The sequence below is a fragment of the Macrobrachium nipponense genome, chromosome 40 (genome assembly GCF_015104395.2).
Source record: "Macrobrachium nipponense isolate FS-2020 chromosome 40, ASM1510439v2, whole genome shotgun sequence".
Lineage (NCBI taxonomy): Eukaryota > Metazoa > Arthropoda > Malacostraca > Decapoda > Palaemonidae > Macrobrachium > Macrobrachium nipponense.
The window spans coordinates 2,486,750-2,514,003 of record NC_061101.1 but is presented as its reverse complement, the minus strand read 5'-3'; the positions used below and the strand labels follow the sequence as shown (position 1 = coordinate 2,514,003).

Here is a 27,254-nt window from a genome sequence, read left to right as displayed (position 1 = left end):
ATAGATCGAACGTAAGCCTAGCCTCAAATCCGAGTTTATTAAAGGAGACGTGAATTTACTTTCCGTCAACATACGTATGAATTGCATTTTCTAAGCTCTACATTCATATTAATTTCTTTTTCCTTTCCATTATCATTGCATGCATTATGCAGAATAAATATATAGAATAACTTTATTGGTTAATTTTCTTGCAAAGCGTACGCCATACTTTACTTTGGTTTTATGTACAGCTCTCCACAGAGATGATTCCCTTGTATGTTTAATAAATAGGGTGCTTGTTATATTTTAGAATTGCATTTTAGGGTTTTTGTCATCGGTATCGTAGCTCCTGCATTTTGTTGTATAGCCTTGGTGTGTAATATGCAAATGCTCTCTCGCCTGACTTACAATTCTAGATTCAAATAGCCTCTATATGCTTCACTTTCTCACCTGACATATACAATTTGTTCAGCTTGATCTAGGTTCAAATAACCTCTATATGCTTCACTTTCTCACCTGACATACAATTTGTTCAATTTGCTCTAAGTTCAGACAGCCTCAATATGCTTCACTTTCTCACCTGACATAAAATTTGTTTTAGGTTTGCTTCAATTTCATGTCTGATCACATATGCCATATACCGATGTGGCGGACTTCAGATACGCCCCCATATATTTAGGGAGATATCGCTACCGTTGGCAACGCTGCTCGGGGAAACTGGGACATTTCGGGGGAAACTGACGAAGAAGAAGAAGAACCTTCAACCTCAGAAAGGTAAAGATGGCCACGGTGATAAGACGGTGTGTCTCGTGCAGCTCCATTAAAAGGACACTTTTATGCATCAACAGGAGAGCGAATCCATTTCGCGTAACTACGATCCGGGTAAATGTTTTAAAATGTCGTGTTGTCAGTCGTAATTTATTACGGTATATTCTGCTTAGATCTCTCTTTCTTTATACCTACTAGCTAGTACCTATTACATATATTTCACCCGTGATATCCACTCTTATTGTATTATATATCTCTCAATTATACGTTTAATTTATATAATTTATTATGTTTTAGAAATTATAATTTAATTTATGGGAGTGTTTTTAAACGAAAAGGTTTCTTGTCCAAGGTTACGCCGGTTGGAAGACCCTTTTTTTATTTTATTTTTTTCTATATAATTGAGACACGAATGTTAATCTCGTCATTAGCTAACGAACCTTCTGGTAACCTCAGGTCATTTGGTTACGTGATTCCTATGTAACATTACTACACTAGTATTACCTACCTAAGTCTTATTTAGCGTTACTAGGCTAGGGTCATTCTTACTCTGACTAAATTTACTAGGCTAGAGTAGCTAGCTTCCTAATTCTTACTCTCTTACTAAATTTACTAGGCGGGAGTAATTCTTACTCCCTTACTAAAGTTAGGTACTAGGCTGGAGTAGCTAATTCTTACTCTTACTAAATTTACTAGGTAGGTAGGCTAGAGTAGCTAATTCTTACTCTTACTAAATTTACTAGGTAGGTAGGCTAGAGTAGCTAATTCTTACTCTTACTAAAATTTAACTAGGTAGGTAGGCTAGAGTAGCTAATCTTACTCTTACTAAATTTACTAGGTAGGTAGGCTGGAGTAGCTAATTCTTACTCTTACTAAATTTACTAGGCTGGAGTAATTCTTGAGTAACATTACTAGGCCAGAGTAATTCTTACTCCCTTACTAAAGTTACTAGGCTAGAGTAATTCTTAACGTTACTAGGCCAGAGTAATTCTTAACGTTACTAGGCCAGAGTAATTCTTAACGTTACTAGGCTAGAGTAATTCTTGCGTAACGTTACTAGGCTAGAGTAATTTTTATGCAATTTTACTAGGCCAGAGTAATTCCTAACGTTGCAATGTTAGAGTAATTTTTGTGTAACGTTACTAGGCTGAAGTAGTTCTTACGCAACATTACTAGGCTAGAGTAATTCTTAGGCCTTAGGCAACATTACTTGGCCAGAATAATTCTTATGCAACATTACAAGGTCAGAGTAACTCTTGCTTGGGGCTACTAGAGTAATTGTTACGCAACGTTACTCGGCTAGAGTAATTCTTACGTAACATTACTAGGTTAGAATAATTATTCCTTTTGTAATAAATTAACTAGGCTAGAGTAGGTCATTCTTATGCAACAATAACAGGCTAGAATAGTTCTTACTTAACGTTACGAGGCTAGTACTACTATGTAAACAGGGCACCCATTTTGCACGTAAACTAATACTTACCGAACCAGAGGGGCCCAGTATTAGTATACTGTTTTCATGATGAAATAGCTTGTGGCTAAGATATAGTGATATTTTTTAAGAAATCAGCTTTTAAGAAAACCTTGTATCTAAACTATCTCTCATGCAGTAGGAATAATGTAATTTTATTTTCCAGTTTTGAAAGGAATGCAGAGTTATGAATATTTGAAGTTTTAATTCTTGACTGTTCTCTGCAAGGCCCCTGGTAGTTTTTATGTCAAAATGGGGAGGAAGTTAATGTTGTTTGGCAAGATGGGATTTTGTTTGCCTTACAGTTTTACTAGTTTATATTAAATAGAAGTATTTGTACAGACTTCAGTCTAGTCTTTGGTAAAAAGTTCTTGTTCTATAATTTCAGGAAATTTATCCCCCAAATAAATGATGATGTCTTTCAGGCATTAAGCTCAGATCTTGGTGAGGAAAGGCCAAATTTCCCAGGTTCTCGTTCAAAATGGACAGAAACACTCGAGTTCGTCCAGCCAGACTTGTACGACGGCATCCCAGTCTATCGTGTCATGAACCGCAAAGGGGAAGTCATTGATCCATCCTATGACCCAAAGGTACTTTAGATATACTTAAAGTTTCTTAATGTGTAATTTTTCTTTGTAGCATAATTACAAGATTTTGCCTTTTGTATGTAGATATACTTGAACAGATGCAGAACGGAATGAGCTGTTGGTCAGCTGGTTTGTTATGTCATAAGTGATCTATAGAACCCCTGGAAGTCCACCCTGTGTTTCATTTTAAAAAAAGGGCTGCTCATATTCAGCCTTCCATTTCAGTTCTCATTCATGTAGGTCTGGGCCTTCCAACTCTTATGATGCCCATGGCTGATACTTATTAATCTCCCACCAGTTGTGGAAGGACATTCCCAAGCCATCGCCATCCCAGTTTCATTGTCCTTCCTTCGTTTGCAGTTTCCATAATTTACCCTGTATCAATTCTCCTTATCACCACCATCTGACTCCAAATATTCTTTTTAAAACTACATATTATTGATTCCACAATTATTTAGTTATAGCTTCATTGTCATGACATGTTCTGTGTGTATAGTAGCATATAGTGAACTTTCATACAAAGTTCTGTATATACTATTTGTTTGTTCCGACACGGCATACAAACCTTCGGTCCTTTTACAATAGGAGGTACTAGCGGCAGCTGGATAGGTTCGTAAGCTTTCGAACAAGGGGTTCGGTAGTTAACTGCTTGTCCGACAGGCGCGCGCGCGCGACTGGGAGGTAAACAAATCACTTTTGCTTTCGGCCTGCTGGCGTGTGGACGTGTATCATCGCTCTCTGCCCACGCTTCATCGTCGTTTGCTTTCGCATGATTGTGTTTTTCTTTTTCTATGTATCTAGTGAAACTGAATTGTAAGTACAATCATTTCATTGAATTCAAGTGTGAATTAAAGGATCTTGGTTCACAACGCCCTCCGATTACCCGAGTGCCGGGACTGAAGGGCGTAATTGCGGGAATTCATTTTCCCAGAATGATCCTCGTATTGTGTATGCTCGGTGCCGAGGGCGGGAGCGCTCGCTCCGAGCGTTATATTGGTTTGGTTTGAAATGTGTAGATGAAAATCGTAAGTAAGTGCTCTTTTCATTTATATTTTTTTTTGACCGTGTATGCCCGTTGCCGAACGAATGCGCTCGGCACGGAAACTTATTCAGTATGAAAGTGGAATCGGCAAGTACAGTATTCTTTTTTTTCATTTTCATATATTATTTTTTTTATTGTAGCAATACTCATTTTGGATCAGTTTCCGAGCTTGCCCGGAGATTGATCCTTCCCCCTTTTTATTTTGAATGAAGTGAAATCGCAAGTGCAGTTCTTTTTCATTTTCATTTTTTATTGAGATTGCATGGTTGACTCGGATCAATGTTCCGCTATTCACGGGAATTGATCCTTCCCCTTTTTATTTGTATGAAGTGAAATCGCAAGCGCAGTAGTCTTTTCATTTTCATATATTTGTTGATTGCATCAATTCATTATGGATCAAGGTTTCCAGAAACCTTGATCCATAAAGGTAAGGAATGAAAACCTTTCACCTTGCGCTCGGTACCGAGGGCGCAAATGCGCTCGATCCGAGCCCTTATTCATTTGTGAAGTGAATCGTTTTGCAAGATGCATTTTCATTTGTTCCTTATTATTGATTGCATCAATATTATTTGGTTCAAGTTCCGATCAGTCAGGGAATTGATCCTTATGCCTTGTATTCGTGCCGATGGCACGATTGCTCTAGGGCTCTTATTTTGTTGTTGGGTACATGGGTACTGTGCGGGGGTGGGGAACGAGACCCCCCGCGCTCGTTCCCACAGATGGCGCTTCCCCTTGGGGGGGGGGGGGAGGTTATCGGCGTTCTTCTCCTCGCCCGATCCGTCGAGCGCGGGGGAGGGCGCTCGGTGCCCGATGTACAATTGTATTAGGGGTCTTCCACTCGTTCGGGAGGGATCAAAACCCCCGCACGACGGGGATTTCCCCCCTCCCCCCCATTAAATCGCTACTACTATTATTTCCGCAGGTGCTACTGCCACGAGCGTGGACCTTGGTGAGGTATGGGTGTCCTTCCAATTGACAGGAGCGTGCTGGTGTCCAGGGGCTGCGGTTCTATGTCTGGGCCTACTGCGGTCACCCATGCAGTGGTGACCACGCAACCAGGTGACGACGTCCCTCCTCACCTGGTGTACTCGCCTCATGTGGTAACAGTCTTGCCTACAGCCGCTGTGAAGTGCCGTTCGCCGTACCGAGAGGGGGGCGTGCCGCCGCCGCTCGTGGTTGCCGCGCTGCAGCGACCACACTTCCGCTGCCCTAGAACTCGCCCCTGGACCTGCCGCCGGTACCAGGATGTTGCTGGCTGCTGCCTCCATTCCTCCTGTGTTTCCGGTGCTGCCTGCCGTACCTGCCGATTCTGGGCTGACTGTCCATGCAGTTACTGCTCTGGCTGTCCCTGCCGTTGCTGCGCTGGCTGTTCCTGCCGTTGCTGCGCTGGCTGTTTTCCTGCCGTGCTGCGCTGGCTGTCCCTACCGATGATGTGCTGGCCGTGCCTGCTGTTCCTGAGATGCCCATACCTCTGATGTCGTCCCTGTTCGTGTGGTACTACCCCAGACTTTGGTCTGTCTGTACAGGTGCGTCCGGGCCCTGTGGCTTCGGCTACAGCAGCCCCGGCTCCGCCCTGGATAGCAGATCTTACGTCTGTCCGTGAGGAAGCTGACGAGAAGAGGAGGAGGGTGTCCCCGTGGTCGTCGTCTTCATCTTCTTCATCGTCGTCGGCCGCCGCCTCTTCCCCTTCGACTTCTAAGGCTTTTACAGCCGAGGAAGAAGAAGGTCGCCTCCTCCCTCCTAAGAAGCTTCCTCGGGAGCTTCTCGGACCCGTCTCACCTCGGTGGGATGGGAGGGTTGGTTTTCCTTCCGCTGGTCCTCCTGCTCCTTCGGGAGCGGGGCCCCGTCTCTTCTTCCGCAAGGAAGAAGACTACGGGGACCGAGAGGGGTACCGGCTAACACCGGTACTTCCTCGCCTGGTGTCAGTGGTTCTGCCACTGCATCAGGGTCCGTCTCGGCCTCTCGTTCTGCGGGAATTCGGTTTTTTACCGAGTGTACGGTCGCCTACCATCGGGACCGTGCAGCCAGGAACCAGACCTCTGAGTCCGCTCAGCGTCAGGTTCACGGCACGGGGCGGAAGGACTGGTGACAGCCGCTCATGCGACTCTCACCAGACCAGCTCTCACTCTCGCGGTGAACAGCTGGCTACCCGGGGACGTGACGGTCCACGACCGACCACGGGCTGAGGCTGGGAAGAGGTCCTCCCGTTCGCCGGTGCCAGCCACGGCTGGAACCAGCGACGTGACGTGCCGTGAGGACAAGCACCGGTCTCACTGCGACAGTGGAGCCTGCAGGTCGCCTGACCGTCGCTCTCACAGAGAGCGATCGGGTACGGCAACCAGCACCAGCTCTTCTGACACTCGAGATCGGGGCCGCTGTGCTCAGTCCAGCCGTTCTCCACAGCGAGACGGTTCGACCAGGCCTGCAGCTCGATCGTCACCGCGGGTTGACGATCGCCTGCAGCCCTCCAAGCTGCTGGTTCTGCCAGCGAGCGACGAGGGAGCGTCAGGTCTACCTCTCCCGTACCTTCAACCTCCTCGGGTTACACCGGGAGGAGCGAGGTATTTGAGGAGTGATTCGTGAGGGGTGCGCCCCTCATGATCCCACCACGACGCCCATACGTGCCAGGCACGGTTCTTGGACCGGCCAGGACGTATGCGCAAGTGGATGGGGAAGACCGAGAGGGCTGTCGCTGTTCCCCCCTTCTTAGGAGGAAGGTTCTCGGAATATGCTCTTGTTCGAAGGGCTTAACGGTCCCACACTCTGCAATGATGCTGTGACTTCCTGAGATCCAGAGGAACTTTGCCGAGGTTACGGCGCTGATTCGTCAGCACAATGACCTCGGGGAAGGATCGCCGCTCCCACCAGCAGAGCCAGTCTCGGCTCGAGTCGTTTTGGGGCCCGAGAGGAATCCAAATCGACGGTGGGTCTGCCGCGATCGGAGCTTGCCGACTGGGTTGAGCCAGGTAGTCTCTCGTCTCCGGACAAGAAGGCTCTCTCGGTTCTGGTACGGTCGAACAAGCTCCTTCACCTCCTCTTCTGCGACAGAGGGCGTTTCTACGTGTCTTCGGACATCGTATTTATATATCCCTTCGGTCCTCCTGAGGTTTCGACCTCGACGAGGACTGGAATGAGTCGGAGCGGTATCGGCTCTCTCCTGTCAGGTCTCGATCAGCCCCAACCATACGACGTGTTCACCAGTGGAAGGACGGCATTCCCCCTCACCTGCTGCCGGAAGTGGGGGGGTGCCTGGCCAGCCATTGGGACCCGGTCCAACAGCAGGCGTACGTTCCAGGGGCATCGAAGGACGTAGCATTGAGACAGGATGATAAGACCATGCTGAGCAAGAGAACTGTAGAAATCGGTACGGATCAGTCACCCGGGGCTTTACAGCCGACTCTTCCTGGTGGAAAAGTCTACGACAGGCTGGCGCCCAGTGATAGATCTCTCTCCCCCGAACCGGTTTGGTTCGCCAAACCCGGTTCACGATGGAGACGGCACGCTCAGTGCTCGACTCTATCAGGGAGAACGATTTCATGCTTTCAGTGGACTTGAAGGATGCGTATCTACAAATACCCATTCATCAGTCCTTCGGAAAGTACCTCCGCTTCATCCTCGACGGGACGGTGTACCAGCTCAGGCCACGTTGCTTCGGCTCTCAACCACCCCACAGGTGTTCACGCAAGTGTTCACTCTGGTGTCTGCTTGGGGCCATTCGCACGGGATATGTCTGATGGGGTATCTCGACGATTGGTTAGTCCTGGCGAGCTACCGCTCGCAGTTGCTACAGGACAGGGATCGACTGCTCGAGTTCTGTCGCGATCTGGGGATCGTTCTGAACTTCGAAAAGTCCGATCTCGAGCACAAGCAGAGGATGAAGTACCTGGGTATGCTGATCGACACGGTAGCAGATTCAGGGAGGCAGCCAACCAGTTACCTGTCTCGGCAGGAAAACAGGTAGCTCAGCATGGCAAGTCGTGATCGGACACCTGTCGTCACTCGGGAAGCCAGTCCCTAACGGGCGTCTTCACCTGCGGTCTCTTCAGGGAGGCCAAAGGAGAGTTGGTCACAGGCGACGGATCCCCCAGCCTTCCACGGTCACTGACACAGGAGGTGAGGCAGGACCTAGCCAGGTGACTGGACGACAGGAACCCCTTAAGAGGAGTGCCTCCGCGCACTCTCCCCCCGGACATGCAGCTGCTCTCAGACGCATCGACCGAGGGATGGGGTGCACACCTGGAAGAGTTGCGGACTTTCAGGAGTGTGGTACGAGAACGACAAGCACCTTCACATCAATGTACTGGAACTAAAGGCAGCGTTTCCTTGCTCTCCAAGTTGTTCAGGTCCGCTTGATGGGACACTCAGTGGTGTTGATGTACGACAACACCACGGTGGTGGCTTACGTCAACAAACAGGGGGGGCCTAGTGTCTCTCCCGTTGTATCAGTTGACTCGGCAGGTGCACGAGTGGGCCGAGGCACACTCAATAGAGCTGTCGGCACGCTACATTCCAGGGAAGGAATGTAGTAGCAGACACGCTCAGCCGTCGGGATCAGGTGATAAGGACCAAATGGTCTCTACACCAGGACGTGGCGGAAAGGCTCTTCGACCTGTGGGGGCGACCAGTCGAGGATCTGTTCGCCATCCGGCACATCAGGAAGCTCCAGGTGTTCTTCTCGGCCGTGCCGGGATCCATGGGCAGCTGCAGAGGACCGCTCTTCAACACCCGTGGGACAAACCTCTTTGCCTATGCCTTTCCCCCGTTCAGCCTGATTCGCAAGGTGATCAGTCGAGCACTGGTCATCCCGAATGTCAGGATGATCCTGATGGCTTCCAAATGGCCACAGGCCATTTGGTATCCGGACCTGCTGGCTCTTCTCGCAAGAGAACCGAGAGAGATTCCCCAATTGGCACAACCTTCTCGGCCAGCCACACGTCGAGCGGTACACCGAGCAGTCCAGTCCCTACGTCTTCACGGCTGGCTGTTATCCACCTTCTCTTGCGAACGAGAAGCTTTTTTCGTAGCGCAGCAACAGAGATGGCTGGAAACGTCCGTCAGTCCTCTGCAGCTGTGTACAACAGGGGAAGGACTCAGGGACCGTCTTCGGTGGTTGGTGTCCCGTAGACGGGGCCTATCTCTTTCTCAGAGCCACTCTTCAGCAGGTAGCGGATTTCCTCGTTTTTTTCTTCGCCGAGAAGCTCCTCTAAGTTCCCACAGTCAAAGGTACAGAGCCGCCTTGTCACTCCTCCTGAAACTGACGGGATTGGACATCTCGAACTCGTTCGAGATCTCCTTGCTTAGGAGCAGCTTCCAAAGGTCTTGCCAACCAGGGAACTCAAATGACCCTCGTCTTGCTGGACCTGGTGGCATCGGCGAAGAGAGTACGGGAGCGTCATGCAGATAATGATGTGGATGAGATGCTGCTTTGTCCCTCCGGAGGACGCTAAGGCGCTATCCTGAAGAGAACTCAGACAACCTCGGGCCTGAGTGTCGACGCCTCTTCGTTAGCAACGGGGTCAACAAGAAAGAAGTATCAAGAACACTCTTTACGTCCTGGCTGCGTGAGGTCTTCAGGAGGGCGTATGAGGCTGATGGTAGTGACGACATCCGTACGTCCCGTCCGAGAACTCACGAAGTCAGAAGTATTGGCCCCTCGTTGGCGTTCGTAAGAATAACTTCTCCGTGGCGCAGGTATGGAAGGCAGGGTCTGGTACAACCAGACCACCGGCAACTTCCTTATACCTCTTGGATATTGCCCATAGGTCCTTGGATCGGTTTCCTTAGGACCCGTGGTGGCTGCTCAACACGTCGTCTAGCTAACCCAGACCCTAGCAGGCTGAACAGCATCGAGTCCTGGTGTGACTGTATGAATAGATAGTGATGAGAAAGTGACGGGCTTCTCTTTCTATCTTTTTCTTTTTTCCCCTCTACCTGTGGGTAGAGGGATACGGTCATCACCCTGCTGATATGGACGAGATGCCGGTGAGCTATATGACAGAGCCCCATCCTATCCCTTTCACGAGGGATGGGAGCAGAATATCCACCACTTCCTTCTACAAGGGGGGGAAGTGGATGCCTACAAGAGTCAAAACCATGACTTTAACTTTGCTCCTGTACAGGAACAAGTTCTTACATTGCTGGTACGAAGAGATCGCTTGCTCTCTCTTAGTACTCGGTCCAGAGGTCTGATTGATGATCCTGCGGTGCACACCCCGATCAATCGGACAGAGGCTTGGATCCCTCCCTCGCTCTTACACCAGGGAGGCTTCCAAGGTTGGGCGAACACCAGTCTGTTCACAAAAGACTCAGATTCCACCCACCAAGAAGTGAGTCTTCCTATTGTAAAAAGGACCGAAGGTTTGTATGCCGTGTCGGAACAAATGACAATTTGTCTAAAATTGCATTTTTCCTAACTATACAAACCTGAGGTCCTTTTACACATAGCCCCCCACCTCATGCCACCCCTCACTCTGCAGTTTTTGCTTGGGCCAAAAGCAAAAGTGATTTGTTTACCTCCCAGTCGCGCGCGCGCGCCTGTCGGACAAGCAGTTAACTACCGAACCCCTTGTTCGAAAGCTTACGACCTATCCAGCTGCCGCTAGTACCTTCCTATTGTAAAAGGACCCTCAGGTTTGTATAGTTAGGAAAAATGCAATTTTAGACAAATTGTCATATTTTCAGTTACTTTCCACTGGGAGAATGAATTATTTTATATAGTATTGTTTGGAATAATATATTATAAATCATTTGGATTTATCCCTAATGTTCTTTTTATCCATGGGATGTAATCTCTTATCAACCATTACATGCATCAGGCACTCACAATAATAGTAACTAGTACTTATCTAACTAAACCTCCGATTCACACAGGAGTCAGGAATATCTTATCAGTTTCTGGTATTTGATATACACGTATGTGAACTGTATAGGATATGTGAGAGATTACAATTTATCTCCCACATAGTAAATTGTCATTTCCTGTGTAAAATCTGCAATCCTAAGGCTGCCTATCCATGGATAGAATGTCTGACTATCCTTGCAATTGTCCCCGTAACTGAAGAAAATAGTAAGGCCACAAACTCAATATTCATACACACCATACCCATTTTTGTCTCAGGATAGTCCTGTATGAAAAATTAGGTTTGTATATATATATGAAGAAAATGAACTCTTTGAAATTTAGTTTTCGAAGGTTTGTAAGTCTTGTCATTTATTCTATGAAATCAAATTACGTAATACTTGTATATGGTAGTTCAAACATGTTGTATTGGGTTTGAGCCAAAGTACACCTGTTGGCAGGTGTGCTTGCTCATTTATCTTGGCATTGAAGGGTTAGTGGTCATTAAGTGAAGTTCTTTTTCCTATTTTAAGCTTGGTGAAGAAAAGTGTGTAAGATGTACCAACGCATGACGCTACTGAACACCATGGATCGTATTATGTACGAATCTCAGAGGCAAGGTCGTATCTCATTCTACATGACTAACTATGGAGAGGAAGGTACGCACATTGGTTCAGCTGCAGCTTTGGACGAAGAGGATTTGGTTTATGGTCAATCATCGGGAGGCTGGTGAGTATTGTAGGGTTGATTTTACATTTAAGTAAACTTGGGGATTTGGGTATTTATGTTGTGTAGCTTTCTCTATTGCAATACACCCCCTGAACACCTGAACTTGCCTTGGTCACTTACCAGCCCGACCATCATTTATTAAAATTTACCAATCTTTGGTTAAAATAAACGATCAGTGTTGCCAATCTCCTGGCAAACACCCTCGTTACCTAGTTACCAGCCCACCGCTAGTAGCCCTGCCTCACGGGCCGGTCACACCTGCCCTCTCACGTCAATCACTTATCGTTCGCGGTGGAGTACAGATGTATCCACAGCGAACTCCTTTTTGGTCTTGCCCGGCCTTCATTTGCACCTTTGATTTGATTGATTTTGGTGACGAATTACGCATCCCTTTGGATTACGGTTGGATTGCTCTTAATACCTTGTCATTAGACATTGATTCTGCAAAGGAAGAAAAACAACACAGGCTACGACAACGACTACTGCATCCTCGGCCACGACATCACAGAAAACGACGAGCGGAAGTTCAACAACGTATCGTCTTTGCCAACAATGCAAGAAAAGGATGAGTACCCTATGACACGATAGTTCATTCCTTATGTGTAAATTGTAGGCCTGTTCAATATAATGTAAAGACCAGATGTTTGGAATGTCAGGAGTGGTCTTTGGACCAGATGTTAGGGTATCTCAAAACATAGGAAAAAGGTCTCGTATTAAGAAGTAACTGTAGGCAGGAAGAGACTAACGTAGATCAAGATAAAGACTTAGAGACAGTGCTCTTTAAGAGACTTGAGAGTACGCTGAACATCGAGTATTGGAACATCTCTGTTACCTCGATTTTGTATGTCAAGGAATTATGTGAGGTTAGATCGAGCAAATAGGGATTACAGTGGGGCATGGGCGTCGTTATTCAACGGATCAGTATTCACGGATCAGTTAATTCACGGGTTTTTTCTTGGACCGTTCTCATGTTACATCACTGGTATGAATCGCTGCATCACGGGTTTGTTGTGTTGCGTATGCGATGTTTTTTCGGGTAGGAGGCTAACCCTCGGCCGTGGTCCGATAACTACCAACATTCATTTAAAGACTCATATAATGTATATTAACTGACATAAAGGTAATAAAACCATTCTCACCTAATATATTATTGTCCTATCTTCGAAATAAATAGCCTATTTCAAGGTTTATGTATGCAACGTTCATTGGTAGGCTAAGCGTAGTTGCAGTGCGATAACCACCAACGTACACAAACATTCACATTATGATATTAATTGACAATAAAGGTAATAAAACCATTCTTACCATATATATTATAGTCATATCTTCATAATAAATAGCCTATTCGAAGAATAATTCCACATCATTGCACTCAACTTATCGTCGGAGTGGCCAGCCACAAAATGTAAGCATATACCTTTAGTACGAAAATGGTTTATGTATACGGTTGCGTTCAAAGCGACATTTTTTGTTTTGATAAACTTTTAGAAATTTTAATAGTAGTGGTAGTGTAATTACAGTAGTAATACATTAAGGCTAAAATTAATTCGAACTTCATTATTATTTTGGCAGTATTCGTATATAACTTCTCTGAACAATGAAGTCATACAAACGCTATTTGTCATAGATTATCGTAAGTATTGCTGTTTGTTATTGGCGACGAAGCGTAAACGAAATACATAAAAGCATTTTTTACCTTATTATATTATCGTCATATCTTCATAATAAAAAAGGCTATTCGTGGAGTAATTCCATATCAGTGAAATCAATTTTATCTATGCGAGGCCAGCCAGCTGACAAAATGTACGTACGTATATGAAAATCAAATTATGGTAGCGTTCACAGCAAGATTATCTTTCGAAATTTTTATAGTACTATTCATGCTACGTAGTAATAATGTTGGAATATAGTAACATTAATTTTTCAATACAAAATATCATCGTTATTTTGGTAGTGAATAATAGTTTAGAATTAATCATACATACACTGCATTGTTATGGGTTTGTGCCAGTGATAAACAACCAAAATAACGTCCTCCCCGGATGAGCTCGCTGCTAACGTACCGTCACGCGCTTTTTTGTAATCATCGATCATAGCACTGATGATAGTTTTTCAAAGTTAATATTGATTTTTATGTTTATTATTCTTACTGTAATTAAGTGTAGGAAATTCTCTCTCTCTCACTCTCTCTCTCTCTCTCTTCCTCTCTCTCGTCTCTCTCTCTCTCTCTCTCGGAGTCCAGTCACTCGGCAAAGAAAATTCTCTTCACTCCCGCTATTGGAAGAAAAGTTTTGTATCATCACTGGAGGATTCAGAACTAGAGCTCTCATCATCAAATAGGTTATCAATATCAGACTCCTCATCTAGTATTTGAATGATCTCACCTGAAGAATACGCCTCCTCTTTGGGACATTCATTGTGAAAGACGCGAAATCCAATTTGTCTCGATAAAACGCCCGAAGCGTATTGAAAGAAAACCAACAGGGACAGGCAGTTTTTTAGCATAAGCGACCACCAGGAAAGAGTTGCCAGGCTGGAAATAAGTTCCCCGTGTGCTGAGAGTTGTTACCAAATGATGTTCCTACACTTTCTATACGAGTAAACGTATTATTACGGGGCTGACGGCTTGACAAGCACAGTCAAAGTTTTGAACGTAATATCCCGTTGAAGGCGCTACCGAGTAGATCGCGGTAAACGTATTATTACGTGGGTGACGCTTACAGGTTAAGTCAACGCGTTTAGGAAAAACATGACATAGAATCGACTTTGCGACTTCGTTCACTTTGATATTTTTAACGATACAATAACTATCATTGTACTACTAAAACCATCTTCACATAAGTAATTTTTCGTAAGATATGTGTTGTTACAAAAGCTAGCTTATACATAAAAGGCTTTTATAATTTAAGTCACATATACATATGTACCCAAACTCATTGTGGGGAAATTTACTACTGTTTCCTCGGATATTGAAATACTTTAGCATCATTCAAACACTTTAATAATATAATGCATAAATACTAGGCTATACATATTTACATCGTATACAAATACTACATACAGTTATATACACATAACTTTATATACAAAGTTAACAGTTATATACACATACTTTTATATACAAAATTAATCATATGAGTAGTGATCAGACGACAGCTGTGCACTGGACTACGTACGTACTACTTGGAAGATAAAACAAACAAAAATTTTGTTGGTGTTAGTCGCCGGGATAGATTAAACATTTTCCAGAGATTAAAGAGCTGAATTTTGTTTTGAAGGTATGTCAAACCGCCGTTAGTAAATAGATATCATCTTCTAAGGAATTTTTTTTTTTTCTCTTCTTTTGCGGAAGAATCTTCAAGCCATTTTGCATTCAAAGTAATGAGAAGGAATCATTCTATTCTCATGAAATCAGTAAAATACTTACACTAATAATAAAAACTAAAACTACGTACTGTATGCAAAACACATACACATCGTTAGCTTCGTGTGTGTAAACGTTCATTCTAAGAAATTACAGAGTAGATAACTAAAAACACCTGATTGGTTGGTTGGTAGCCATGGAGATCTGTTATCCAATGACTGCCCTCTGCTTCTGTTCTATTTATAGACATACGCCATGGATGGCACTAGGTTTGAACGTTACCATGTTCGTGATTTTCTGACTGCTGACGGCAAAAATTACTCAATAATTTTCTTTATATAATTATTCCTTCGTGAAAAACAATAATATAATATCGCGGTTGACATACCTTCAAAACAAAATTCAGCTTTTTAATCTCTGGAAAAATGTTAATCTATCCCGGCGACTAACACAACAAAATTTTTGTTCGTTTTATCTTCCAAGTAGTAAACGTAAGTAGTCCGATGTTGCACAGGCTGTTCGTCTGATCACTATTCATATTATTAACTTTGTATATAAAAGTATGTGTATATAACTGTTAACTTTTGTATATAAAAGTATGTGTATATAAACTGTATGTAGTATTTGTATACGATGTAAATATGTATAGCCTAGTATTTATGCATTATATTATTAAAGTGTTTGAATGATGCTAAAGTATTTCAATATCCGAGGAAACAGTAGTAAATTTCCCCACAATGAGTTTGGGTGCATATGTATATCTGTAAGATGACTTAAATTGATAAAAGCCTTTTATGTATAAGCTAGCTTTTGCAACAACACATATCTTACGAAAAATTACTTATGTGAAGATGGTTTTAGTAGTACAAATGATAGTTATTGTATCGTTAAAAATATCAAAGTGAACGAAGTCGCAAAGTCGATTCTATGTCATGTTTTTAACTTTAACGTATAGTGGTATGAAAAACACCAGTGTGTCGTAGCGATGCGTCATCAATATAGTGGTATGAAAATACCACATGGTGTTGTAGCGATACGTAATCACAAAGTACAAATCCTTTTCCCGGACCATCCTCAGAATTTTACGACTCTTCAACTTCAAGATCGTATAGGTAAAATATATTATATAGTCATACTTATTGTAAAATTCACAAGTTGAACTGCAAAACATTATTATATTTTGATTGTTATGTACATATATTTTTTGTGTTTTTACGGAATGTTTGTTTTGAAATAATACCTATTAGTGAACATATGGTATTAATTGTCCCACTATTTTATTATAGGTGATCTTAATTATCTCACATTCATTTAACAGTATTATATTAATATTTATTTAAATAAACTGTAATTAATAAATAACAATAATGAAAAACATAAAGGGAAAAAATGTTTTTGCTGCAGTAGTGGTGTTTGTTTGATTATGCATCTGACCTCACATTTCCGAAATCTGAAAAATTCCAAAAACCGAAACATCGGAATGTGTGTGTACTGCACATTTTTTAAAACACGCACACAATGTCTACACATTTACTGCAAATTACAGTACGTACGTATTTATTCCTGAGAGAGAGAGAGAGAGAGAGAGAGAGAGAGAGAGAGAGAGAGAGAGAGAGAGAGAGAGAGAGAAGAGAGGGAGAGAGAGAGAGAATGATTAAGGACTCCAAGGCGTGTTATTTTTTACAATTATTTTATTATCTGGGATTTTTTTTAATCTTGAGATTTTCTATTCAATTCTCGAGATTAATAAGAAAATTACCGTAAATTGACTAGTCATCAGCACACATCTGAATGACTCGGCCATTAGCAGGCTAAACCACCAACCTTATGAACTTGCATGATACATGAGATACATGACAAAACACCAAAAACCTCGTTTATTGGTGAAAATTAGGGGGTTGCACGATATGGGAGATTGCACGTTATCCGAGTATATACGGTATGTGATTTTTTTTAGCCTTTTATGGAACAAAATCTAGCAAGAAATTGCCATTCCCAGTTGGCAACACTGGCCTACAAACGTTTGTTTGGTGTTGTTATGAAATGTGGTGTGCGGCGCGTTCTTAAATTGTACCCATATAAACGAGTTAATTATGTGGCATCCAAAAGCCTGATTCTTTTACTCTTTATGGGAAAGACGCCTAAAGGTCAGATGAAGGTTTTTACGTGGAATATACTAGTATTAACGTGTTGTGACGAAGGGAAGAGATGTTTCGCTGCATACTGTTGGTAGCATTATCGTTATTATATTACTGGATTGCACTGCAAATCGTCGCCATCGTTTATCAACAGTAGATTGTTGGTGAGTACCATATGATTTACATATTTTGATAGTTCTCTTACCACTCATCCTCTCTTTCCTTGTAAAAAAAAAAGAGGCCCACCATGCGTATGTAGGCTTCTAGCTGTAATCCCTAGGCTAGTAGGCTACATACCTATGTACAGTAGTACATATACTACATTTATTTTTTAAGGCTAATTTTGTACAATAACTTTAAAACTGTCTTGAATTTAGTTTTAGGTGATAGTTTGAAAACATATTTGGTGTTTGAACTAAAGTATGGCAGTTTTATAAACATTGGAATAGTGGTCTTGGGTGGGTTAACTATTAAAGTAGGCAGTTTAAGCAATTTTTGAGGGGGTATCAGGATAACACGGGTATTTACTTATCACGGGGGGTTCTAGGCCCTATCCCCCGTGGATAACCGAGGCCCCACTGTACTGAAATTACTATCGTTCTTTTCCAGCTCCCCTGCCTGTTCCAGAATCAGCCCTAACCGGTGCTGGGGGTTATGGGGATCCGCAAGCCCACAGGGCAGGATCCGCCGTCCTCCCTGGCGCGGAGCAGGCAGTGTTGGCAGCAGATTCCCCTTCCCTCGATGATACTCTGTTACCGATTTTATGTCAAGATTATGTGAGGATAGATCGAGCAATAGGGATACTGAAATTACTAATCGTTCTTTTCCAGCTCCCCTGCCTGTTCCAGAATCAGCCCTAACCGGTGCTGGGGGTTATGGGGATCCGCAAGCCCACAGGGCAGGATCCGCCGTCCCCCCTGGCGCGGAGCAGGCAGTGTTGGCAGCAGATTCCCCTTCCCTTCGAGTGTAAGTTCTCAGGATGATAAAATAAAAACTTAGGTCAGATATAGACGAGTAGTATAATAGGCTACATAGTGTGTAGTTTAGGAAGAGAGGTGCAGGCTTCTTCGGGTCGGTTTTCTATTAAAAGTAGTAGTTTTTAGAGGCACAGTGTCCTTAGAGCATCTTTAGGCTTTTTCCTGCTTCGAGTTCCTTGCATCAGAAGCTTTTAGGCCAGGGTTGGTCTTTCAGATATGCTCCTTCGTCTTTAAGGTTACTTTCCTCTACGTATACGATACGATAATTGTTAATTTGTTCCGATACGTAATACAAACCATCGGTCCTTTAACAATAGGAAGTAGCTAGCGGCAGCTGGAACGGTCGTAAGCTTCGAACAAGGGGAGAACGGTAGTTAACTGCTTGTCCGACAGTCGCGTGCCGCGCGACTGGGAGGTAAACAAATCACTTTTGCTTTCGGCCGCGGGTGTGAAGGACGTGTTCGTCATCGCTCCTCCTGCCCGCTTCATCGTCGTATGCTTTGTTTATATTGTGTTTTCTACTAATGGTTTGTTTGACTTGAAATGAACTGTAAGTATACTGTTTTCATTTTCATTACTTAATTATGAACCAACATGGAGTTATCGCCGTAGATGCGGCGATTTCCTCTCTTTTCATGAATTGAACCTTGAATTAGTCTCGGTGTATTTTGGGCGAAAGTGTGTAATTGAAAATGTAAGTACTCTTTTCATTATATTTTTGCCCTGTGCGTTCGTTACCGAGAGTGTGATTGCGCTCGGCACGAGCCTTTTAATTTGTATAATAGAATGCAATGAAAGTGGATTCGCAATTGCAATATTCTTTTCATTTTCATTTATTTATTTTGCATGAAATTTAATTTGGATCAATTTTCGTTCTTACCCGGGAATTGATCCTTACGATTTTTTTTATGTGAAAATGAAATCGCAAGTGCGTATTCTGTTTCATTTTCATATATATTTTTATGATAGCATCATATTATTGGATCAAGTTTCCGTTCTTACCGGGAATTGATCTTTTCCCTTTAAGTTCTATGAAGTGAATCGCAAGGGCAGTATTCTGTTTCATTTTCATATTACTTTTCACTGCTGTGCGGGGGTAGGGGAAGCGAAGGTCTGCCAGGAAAGTCGTCGGAAAGCTCTCCCGCGACTCCTTGGTATCCGATTCTTCGTCTTCCTTCCTGCCCCCCGCTCAGCTTCTTCGTTGTATTTTGTATTTGGGTCTTCCTTGCGTTCGGGGTGGGGCATGTCTTTCCCCCCGTGCGTGAGGGAACCCCTCTTACTAATCTATCTATGTTACCGCAGGTGCTACATCCGTGGGAGGCGACCTTGGAACAGGTATGGACCACCGCGGAGGCAGGGCGTGCCTAGCATCCACGGGCTGCTGCAGCGTCTAGCGAGGTCTGGGGCGGTCTCCACTACTACCACGGACGCTTATGCTGCTCCCTCCCCCTCCTGGTCTACACTCCCCATGCTGTGTCGATGACGCCGTCTGCCGCTACTAGGGCCCGCAGCCGTACGAGGTGGGGTTGCCGCCGCCGCCTCTTGTTTTCTTCGTGTTGCCTGCCCCAGACTTCCGCTGTTCCAGCAGCTCGCCCCTGGACCGGCCGCCAGGACCCAGGTTCCGCTGGCTGCCGATGATTCTACGAGGCGATCGCTGGCCTCCGTACCCGCCGCTGATGTATTCCCGCTGTTGGCTTGGCTGTCCCTTCTGGGTCTACCGCTGCCGCTGTTTCCTGCCGCTGACCTAGGTTGCTGTTCCTGTCGCTCCTGGTTCCTGTGCCTGTCCATGCTGGGTCCTGCCCACGGTGTGTCTTCCCCAGTCCCAGGTCCTTCCGGACAGGTGCAGTCGGGCCGTGTGTTGCTTCGGCAATAGCCCCGGCTCCGGCCTGGATGGAGGACCTGACGACTGTCCTGCGTGAGCTGAGAGGAGGAGGAGAAGAGGAAGCTGTCATCTTCGTCTTCATCGTCTGCTGCTGCTCTTCCCCTTCGACTTCTAAGGCCCATAAGCCGAAGAAGAAGAAGGCTGCCTTCCCCCCTAAGAAGTCTCCTTCGGGAACCTTCTAAGGGCCCGTCCCACCCCGGTGGGACGGGGGGTCCTTCTGCTGGTCCTCCTGCTCCTTCGGGAGCGGTGCCCGTCTCCCCTTCCGTAAGGAAGAGATAGACGGGACCAGAGGAGTATCGGTTAGCTCTGGTACTTCCTCGCCTGGTGCTAGCGGCGATGCCGCTACGCCAGGTTCCGGCTCGGTCTCTCGTTCGCGAGAGATCCCGAGTGTACGTTCTCCCTCTCGGGAGACCGTGCAGCCAAGTTTCGGCGCCAAGACGCGGCACGGAGCAGAAGGCTGGTGAGAGACGCTCAGGTGACTCTTGCCAGGCCAGCAGCGCTCTTGCAGCGACCAGCTGGTAAAAACCCGGGTTTTCCCCCTAAGAAGGCTCCTCGGGACTTCTAAGGGCAAGTCTCGCTCCGGCGATTCGGGGAGCTCTTTTATGCTGGTCCTCCTGCTCCTCGGGACAGGGCCCGTCTTTTCTTCTACCAAGGAGAAGAAGACGGGACCGCAGAGGAGTACCAAAAGCTTCGGCTGGCACTTCCTCCCGCCTGGTTCTAGCGGTTCTGCCGCTAAACCAGGATCCGCCTCGGCTTCTCGTTAGCGAGAAGTACCGAGTGGACGGTCTCCGCCTGGAGACGGTCTCCCGCGAGACCGTCCAGCCAAAGTCTTGACACTCGAGCTCGCTCGCCGCCAAAGACCAAAGCGCGGAGCAGAAGACTGGCGAGTGTCGTGCAGACGACTCTCGTAGGCCAGTGGACGCTCTCGCAGCGACCAGCTGGCTGCTCGGGTTGACGTGACGGTCGCTGACCAGCCACGGGTTGAGGCGAGGAAGGGGTCCCCGCGGTCGTCGGTACCAGCCACGGCTGGTACCAGCGCTCGATGCGCCGAGAGGACGCTCGCCGGTCTCACCGCGACAACGAGCCTAGCAGGTCACCTGACGCCGCTCCCATCGGGACCGGGCGGAGACGGTAACCAGCAACAGCTCGCCTGACGCTAGAGATCAGCTTCGACGTTCTCAGCCGAGCCTCTCGCCCCAGCAGAGCGGCAAGGCTAGGCCTGCTGCTCGATCGCCACTGCGGGTGGACGATCAGCAGCACCCTCCAAGCACGCTGGTCCTGCCAGCGAGCTAGGGGGGAGCGTCAGGTCTGCCTCTACCTGTACTTCAACCTCCTCGGGCTACACCGGGAGGAGCGAGGTACCATGAGTGATCGCGAGAGGTGCGCCGCTCGCGATCCCGCTATGACGCCGTATGGACCAGGCACAGTTCTAGGACCGACCAGGACATACGCGCAAGTAGCTGGAGGCGACCGTCAGGGGTCTGCCGCTGTTCCTCCTTCTGAAGGAGGAGTATCTCGGGATCTGTTCTTGTTGGAGGGACTGGACGGTCCTACTCCGCAAGACACGGTTACTCCCGAGATACAGAGGAATTTGCAGAAGTCATTAAGCTGATTCGTCAGCATAATGACCTTGCGGAAGGATTGCCCGCTCCCACCAGCAGAGCCCACGTCTCTGCTCGAGTCGTTTTGGGGCCCGAGAGGAACCCAAACCAACGGTGGGTCTGCCGCGATCGGAACTTGCCGATTCTGTCTCGAACCAGAGTCTCTCGTCTCCGGACAAGAAGGCTCTCTCAGTTCTGGCCGGTCGATCAAGCTACTTCCACCTCCTCTACTGCGACAGCGGCGTTTCTACGTGTCTTCGACACCGTATTTGAATACTCCTTCGGTCCTCCTGAGAGGTTTCGACCTCGACGAGGACTGGAATGAGTCGGAGGACGGTATCGGCTCTCCTGTCAGGTGTCGATCAGCCCCACCCAGACGACGTTCACAGTGGCGGCAGACCCTTACCTACAGTGAGAGTTCGTAACCCTCCGCGGGAAAACGTTTTCTCCTGACGATACGTTTTCATACAATCAACTTACCTGTCGATATATACATAGCTAAGACTCCGTCGTCCCCGACAGAAATTCAAATTTCGCGGCACACGCTGCAGGTGTAGGTCATGGTGATCTACCGTCCCTGCCCTGGGTTGGCAGGAATTATATAGGAACCGCATTCCTGGTTTTCATATCATATTTTTTCTGTCGCTTGGAATGTAAACAACGTTTTTCAGTTCCTCTGACTTGATTTTTGGATTTCATCGCCATCGATCTTCTGGGCTATCTTTGCAGGGTGGAAGTACTGGATCTTTGGTTCGGCATACGCATATTAATTTGTTTTGATAACTTTGGCTTCGAAAATTTCGAAGAATTGTTTACTTGTAACTACCGAACTTTTCGGTAGACAATCACATAGTTTGCAAGAAGGAAAATTTTAATATTTATTCATAATAACGTGTAGTAAATGTTGATAATGATTGAGCTAACTTCCTTCTTGACGATGTAAGGAAAAGAATAGTTACGCTTCCTTAGAACGGTTTATATAGCTCTCGTAAACTAACGAGCAGTTAGAGCATTAACATTACTAGTAGTGTGTATCCTCATCTCCTTCTTACTTCACAGAATCTTCAAATTCATATTGCAATTTGAAGACAAAGGAATGTAGCTCAAAATACGAGCTATTGAAAGGTAAGAAGTGATTTTACTGTTAGTGCAGTGGAGGGTGCGTTCTGTTCGGCTCTGTTTCGCTCCCAGGCCTAGACCTCTTCCAAGCTCACATACCCAGAGGAGAAGGAAAGTCGAAAGCCTTACGGAGGTTATGGAGAATCCCCACGATCAGGCGTCCCCTCGGCAGGATCTGTAGAACGTCCAGACTGCCAAGTTCGCCATTGGAAAGGCGTCCTAATTAGTAGAGGGTGCGTTCGATCGGCTCTGTCTCGCTCTCAGGCCTAGACCTCTTCCAAACTCACAAGCCCAGAGGAGAAGGAAAGTCGAAAGCCTTACGGAGGTTATGGAGAATCCCCACCGATCGGGCGTTCCCTCGGCAGGATCTGTAAAACGTCCCAGACTGCCAGGGATAGCCATTGCAAGGCATGCCTTTAAAAAGTGCGTTCTGTTCTTCGTTTCTTCATCTTACATCCGAAAAGACGAAGAATGTACATGTTAGAAGTTCGGACGATCTGGCTCGTTCTCTGAATAAGAGAACACTTCAACACTGACTCACTGAGCGAGAGGCTGAGAGCCAGCCAGCAAGCTAGCGCGAGCCACGTTTCCAACAGCCAGCAGCGAGCGCGAGCCACGTTCCAACAGCCACACAGCCGTTCCAACAGACTTAGCGGAGCCGCGTTCCAACAGACTAGCGCGAGCCTCGTTCATACAGATAAACGCGAGCCGCGTTCCAGCACTGAGTGCGAGCCGCGTTCCAGAACTTTTTCTTGGCGCAAGGCGCCTTCAAAGAGAAAAACAGACGGCTTAACTAAGGAGCCTTATAGTAGAATTGCAATCAGTAGGATGCTTCCATTGAACGTTTTCTGGCAAGAGGCTCGTATAACAAGACTAGAGGCGCTCGGATCTATTAGGGCGCACGGGACCTTCCACGCAAGCGGAACGTTCCAGGAGCGAGTCTCCTTTCTAGCGTGCGGAACATTCCAGGCGCGCGGAACTATCCAGACGCCAGGCGCTAGGCGCAAGGATCCAGACGCCAGGCGTCGAAGATTTCAAAAAATCTTCATTAGAGAGAGAGGATCAGTCGCGAGACTCCTCTTTGAATTTTTTAACTTGAACAACTTTCCCCTGGCAAATGTGCAAGATGTCGCACAGGCGGCCGTTGCTTTTGTCAGAAGGATTCTGATACTAAGAGAAGCCCCTTTTCATTATTCAGAAGACTCCTTTGTTAGGCAGTTCCTCTCAATGCGGACTCTCTCCTTCATCCATGCTCTTTCCTCGTTTTGAGGAGGCAAGAGCTTTGGGAGTTTTTCTTAAGATCTCATCGATGTTTGGGTATGATGGCGGATAGAAAATATCCTTCCGTAAACCCTAGTGATGAACAGGAATTCTGTCTCTTCCGCGATTTATGTAGAAATCACGAAGATTTAAAGAGTTCCTTGATTAACTTCGTTCCTTAAGGATACATATATATACTCTTTCTATCGTTCTATTAACGAAAAGAACGAAGATAGTAGAAGGTAGTATTTAGTTTCTGCGTGTGAGAATACGATACGGTCAAATCATAAACACATACCGTAGTTACTTCTTTTCTGTGCAACTCAATTACAAGTATCCTTCTACGTCTTTCCTAGGAAGGACTACGCTTAAAGGGATTGTTAAGACTACACCTACTTAGCTTCTAGATTTATCGAAGTCTTGTTTCGCTTAAATATGCTTTAATAAGAACTTCCTGAAGTTCGATAAGTTTTATTAAAATCCTCCCTTTATTAATTGGAGTAGCTGGCAACTCTGGGAAGAGTAAGTGGGGACTGCTTTCGCTGAGCGAGCCTGAGACCAACGCAGTGCCAGTACGCCTACGCCAGTTACTGTCAGTACCATGTAGGTGTCAGTCATGAGCGGTCGGGAGAATCTCTCTTCTTCCTGCGGGATGATAACTTTCCGTATCTCTCCCCTACAATCGCGGTCTTAACCTCGGATTGAGGGGATAGTTAAGCTTACATAAATAAATATGTATGCCTGTTGCTAAGAAGCTTTCAATAAGAGAGATAGTACAACCTTTCAATGCTGTTTACCGTAGGTAACATTATTAAAGGATTCTATCGCAGCAGAACATTACTATTTGTAATGCTCTCAGGCTTACGAAAGCATAGCTTATTAGAGTACCTGCTCAGAAGAAGATGGATGAGTCGGATGGGAAACATTTTCTTTGGGGCAGAACTTGTTTCCCTGAATGGACTATACTACGTATATAAAGTTTTTCCTCCTAAGAACGGAATTAACATGTGAAAGGATGTCGGGTACCATAAAGGCACAGGTGTTCTGGCACATAACATAAAAAGAATTAGAAGAAGCGCCAGTCTGGCGCAACGCGCCAGAAGTACCAACCTGGCGCAATGCTCCAGAAGCGCCAACCTGGCGCAAAATTTGCGCCAGAAGCGCCAGCCTGGCGCAGTGAGCCAAGAGCACCATCCAAGATTTTCTCGTTTTAGCGAGTTATTAACCTAGGAGTCCAGTAGACTCTCGGACACCGAGCTCGGTAACGGCAAGATTCGTTCCTGATTTCGTTACCCATGTAATCACTTAGGCCATTTCCACGAGACACTCATATCGCATAGAGCATCGAGAATCTCTTTTTTCGCTCCTATTCGCGTTAACAAAGAGATCCTTCTCGATCGACGATAATAACTGTTAACATGTTTAACATTTATTGGAAAGAGTTGTGAGAAGACGAACAGGCTTCCTATAGACTGCTTCCTTTTCCTACTTCTCCCCCGATTGAAGATGACGTGGGAAAAGCTTCAAGGAAGATTATCTTGCCAGTACAAGAGCAACTGGCCTCTTTGGTGGGAGTGTTAGCGCCTCGTAGGAAGGACGTTGCGCTTCCAATCAAGAAGTCTCGTCCTCTCTCCCCTGCGAAGCGAGAGGCGTCATGCAGACGTGAAGCTTCCAAACATATCGCAGAGGCTTCGGTTTCGAGAGCGAGATCGGGAGAATCTTACGGAAGACACGTAACGCCAGAGAGACTGAGACGTCGTCAAGACATGAATAGTCATTTAAAGCTGCTTTTAGACACGAGGCTCCAACCAAAATTTTGGCGCCAGTTAGGACGCCTTTTGAGATGCGAACGTCTTCCAGGCCGAGGCGTCATCCAGACGTCAGCAGCCACACACAGGGAGGCGTCAGCCAGGACGCTTGGCTGACTAGAAGCGTCATCCAAGCGGGAAGCGTCATCCATTATGGAGAGAAGCCTGGGCTGTTGGCGCCTTCCAGGACTATTAAAGCGGGGAAGAGGAAGGAATATCATTCCCTTAGCCCCTCTCCTATTAGGAGTTTGTCTCCTCCAGAGGAAATGAACGTACTTGAATTATTAGCAGCGGGAAGACTCATCTAGACCCCGAGTTAGAAGTAAACTCGGAGGAGGAGTATCAAGGAAGAGAAGGACTGTCGAACTATAATGTTTTGACAACCTTGCTTCTAGAGGAGTATGGAGACGACTTGGACCCCTGCCCCTCTCCTCCTTCTCCGCGCTCCTGCGCCTCTTTTTCTCGAGTGCAAAAGAGAAGAAATCTTTCGTTTTTTTCTTTAGAATGAAGCCCGCCATTTTCGATTGAAGTAGGGCTCGTTCAAGTCTTTAGACTCTTGGATGAAGTTGAAGAAGGAGTTAGTTAGAACGGTCTTTTCCTGCATGCCTCCAGCGAGACTAGCTGGTAAAAGAGGCATTTGATATCAGACGGGAGAGAATATGGGGATTTCTCTTCCGTCTACGTCAGAAGCGGACTTTTCGACCTTAGTTGACCAGCTTATCCACAGTAGACAAGGTTTGAACTCGCCCGTATAAGGCTTGGGGCATTTCAGAACTGGACCATCTCCTCAAGGGACTCTTTCATGTATTGGAAGTTTTCAACTTCTTAGATTGGTCCCTTGGGGTGATGTCCAAGAAAGCCCATGATTCTGAAGGACTCGAACCAGAAGTCCTTCTGTGTATTTTGTCTTGTATAGGGACAAAGCGGTTCAGGATGGCTCGGTTGAGATCTCCTCTTTGTTTGGAGCAGGTCTTATTAAAAAGAGGACAGTATATAGTGTCTTTTTAACCAAAGCGGTCTCCCACGCTCAGAGGGCAGCGCTTCTGTATCGCCTTTGTCTGACTTTTTGTTCCCTTCTCAGTAGTGAAGACATTTCTCGTTCATTAACTGAGAAGGCGACTCAAGACCTTCTGACACAGTCAGTAAGGAAGAAGAAACCTGCAGACAGCCCCAAGAACACTGTCATTGTCTGATGAGGAGAAAGACCGGGCCTACAACCTGACACAGATGCGCTAGATGCGAACATATAGGACAGATAAGAGTGTCCGATGTGGACATTGCCAGACATCCTCGAGACTCTACCAAGCTCGAAGCTCCGGCAAGTGGGGAGGAGCCACCCAGGCGCGAGGCGCCAGGCAGGAGCGAGGCGCCAGGCAGGCGCGAGGTACCAGCCAGCGGCGAAGCTCCAGGCAGGCGCAAGGCGCCACTCCAACCGGGCGCGAGACGCCAGCCAGGCGCGAAGCTCCAGGCAGGCGCAAGGCGCCAGGCAGGCACAAAGCGCCAACCTGGCGCGAGACGCCAGCCAGGCGCGCGAGACGCCAGCCAAGGCGCGAGGCGGCCAGGCAGGCACAAAGGCGCCAAAAACCTGGCGCGAGACGCCAGCCAGGCGCGAGGTTGCCAGCCAGCGCCGAAGCTCCAGGCAGGCGCAAGGCGCCACTCCAACCGGGAGCTAGACGCCAGCCAGGCGCGAA

General features: G+C 46.3%; 1 protein-coding gene across 1 annotated transcript in view; it reads left to right on the top strand.

The window, feature by feature from the left end:
• LOC135211863 (2-oxoisovalerate dehydrogenase subunit alpha, mitochondrial-like) overlaps positions 1 to 27,254 on the top strand; it is a 54,015-nt gene that overhangs the window by 11,993 nt on the left and 14,768 nt on the right. The window contains exons 2-6 of the mRNA XM_064245079.1: positions 581 to 861; positions 2,644 to 2,808; positions 5,596 to 5,606; positions 11,229 to 11,395; positions 18,348 to 18,350. Coding sequence (XP_064101149.1) covers positions 760 to 861; positions 2,644 to 2,808; positions 5,596 to 5,606; positions 11,229 to 11,395; positions 18,348 to 18,350 — 448 coding nt within the window. The 5' untranslated portion in view covers positions 581 to 759. The remainder of the gene's footprint in view (positions 1 to 580; positions 862 to 2,643; positions 2,809 to 5,595; positions 5,607 to 11,228; positions 11,396 to 18,347; positions 18,351 to 27,254) is intronic.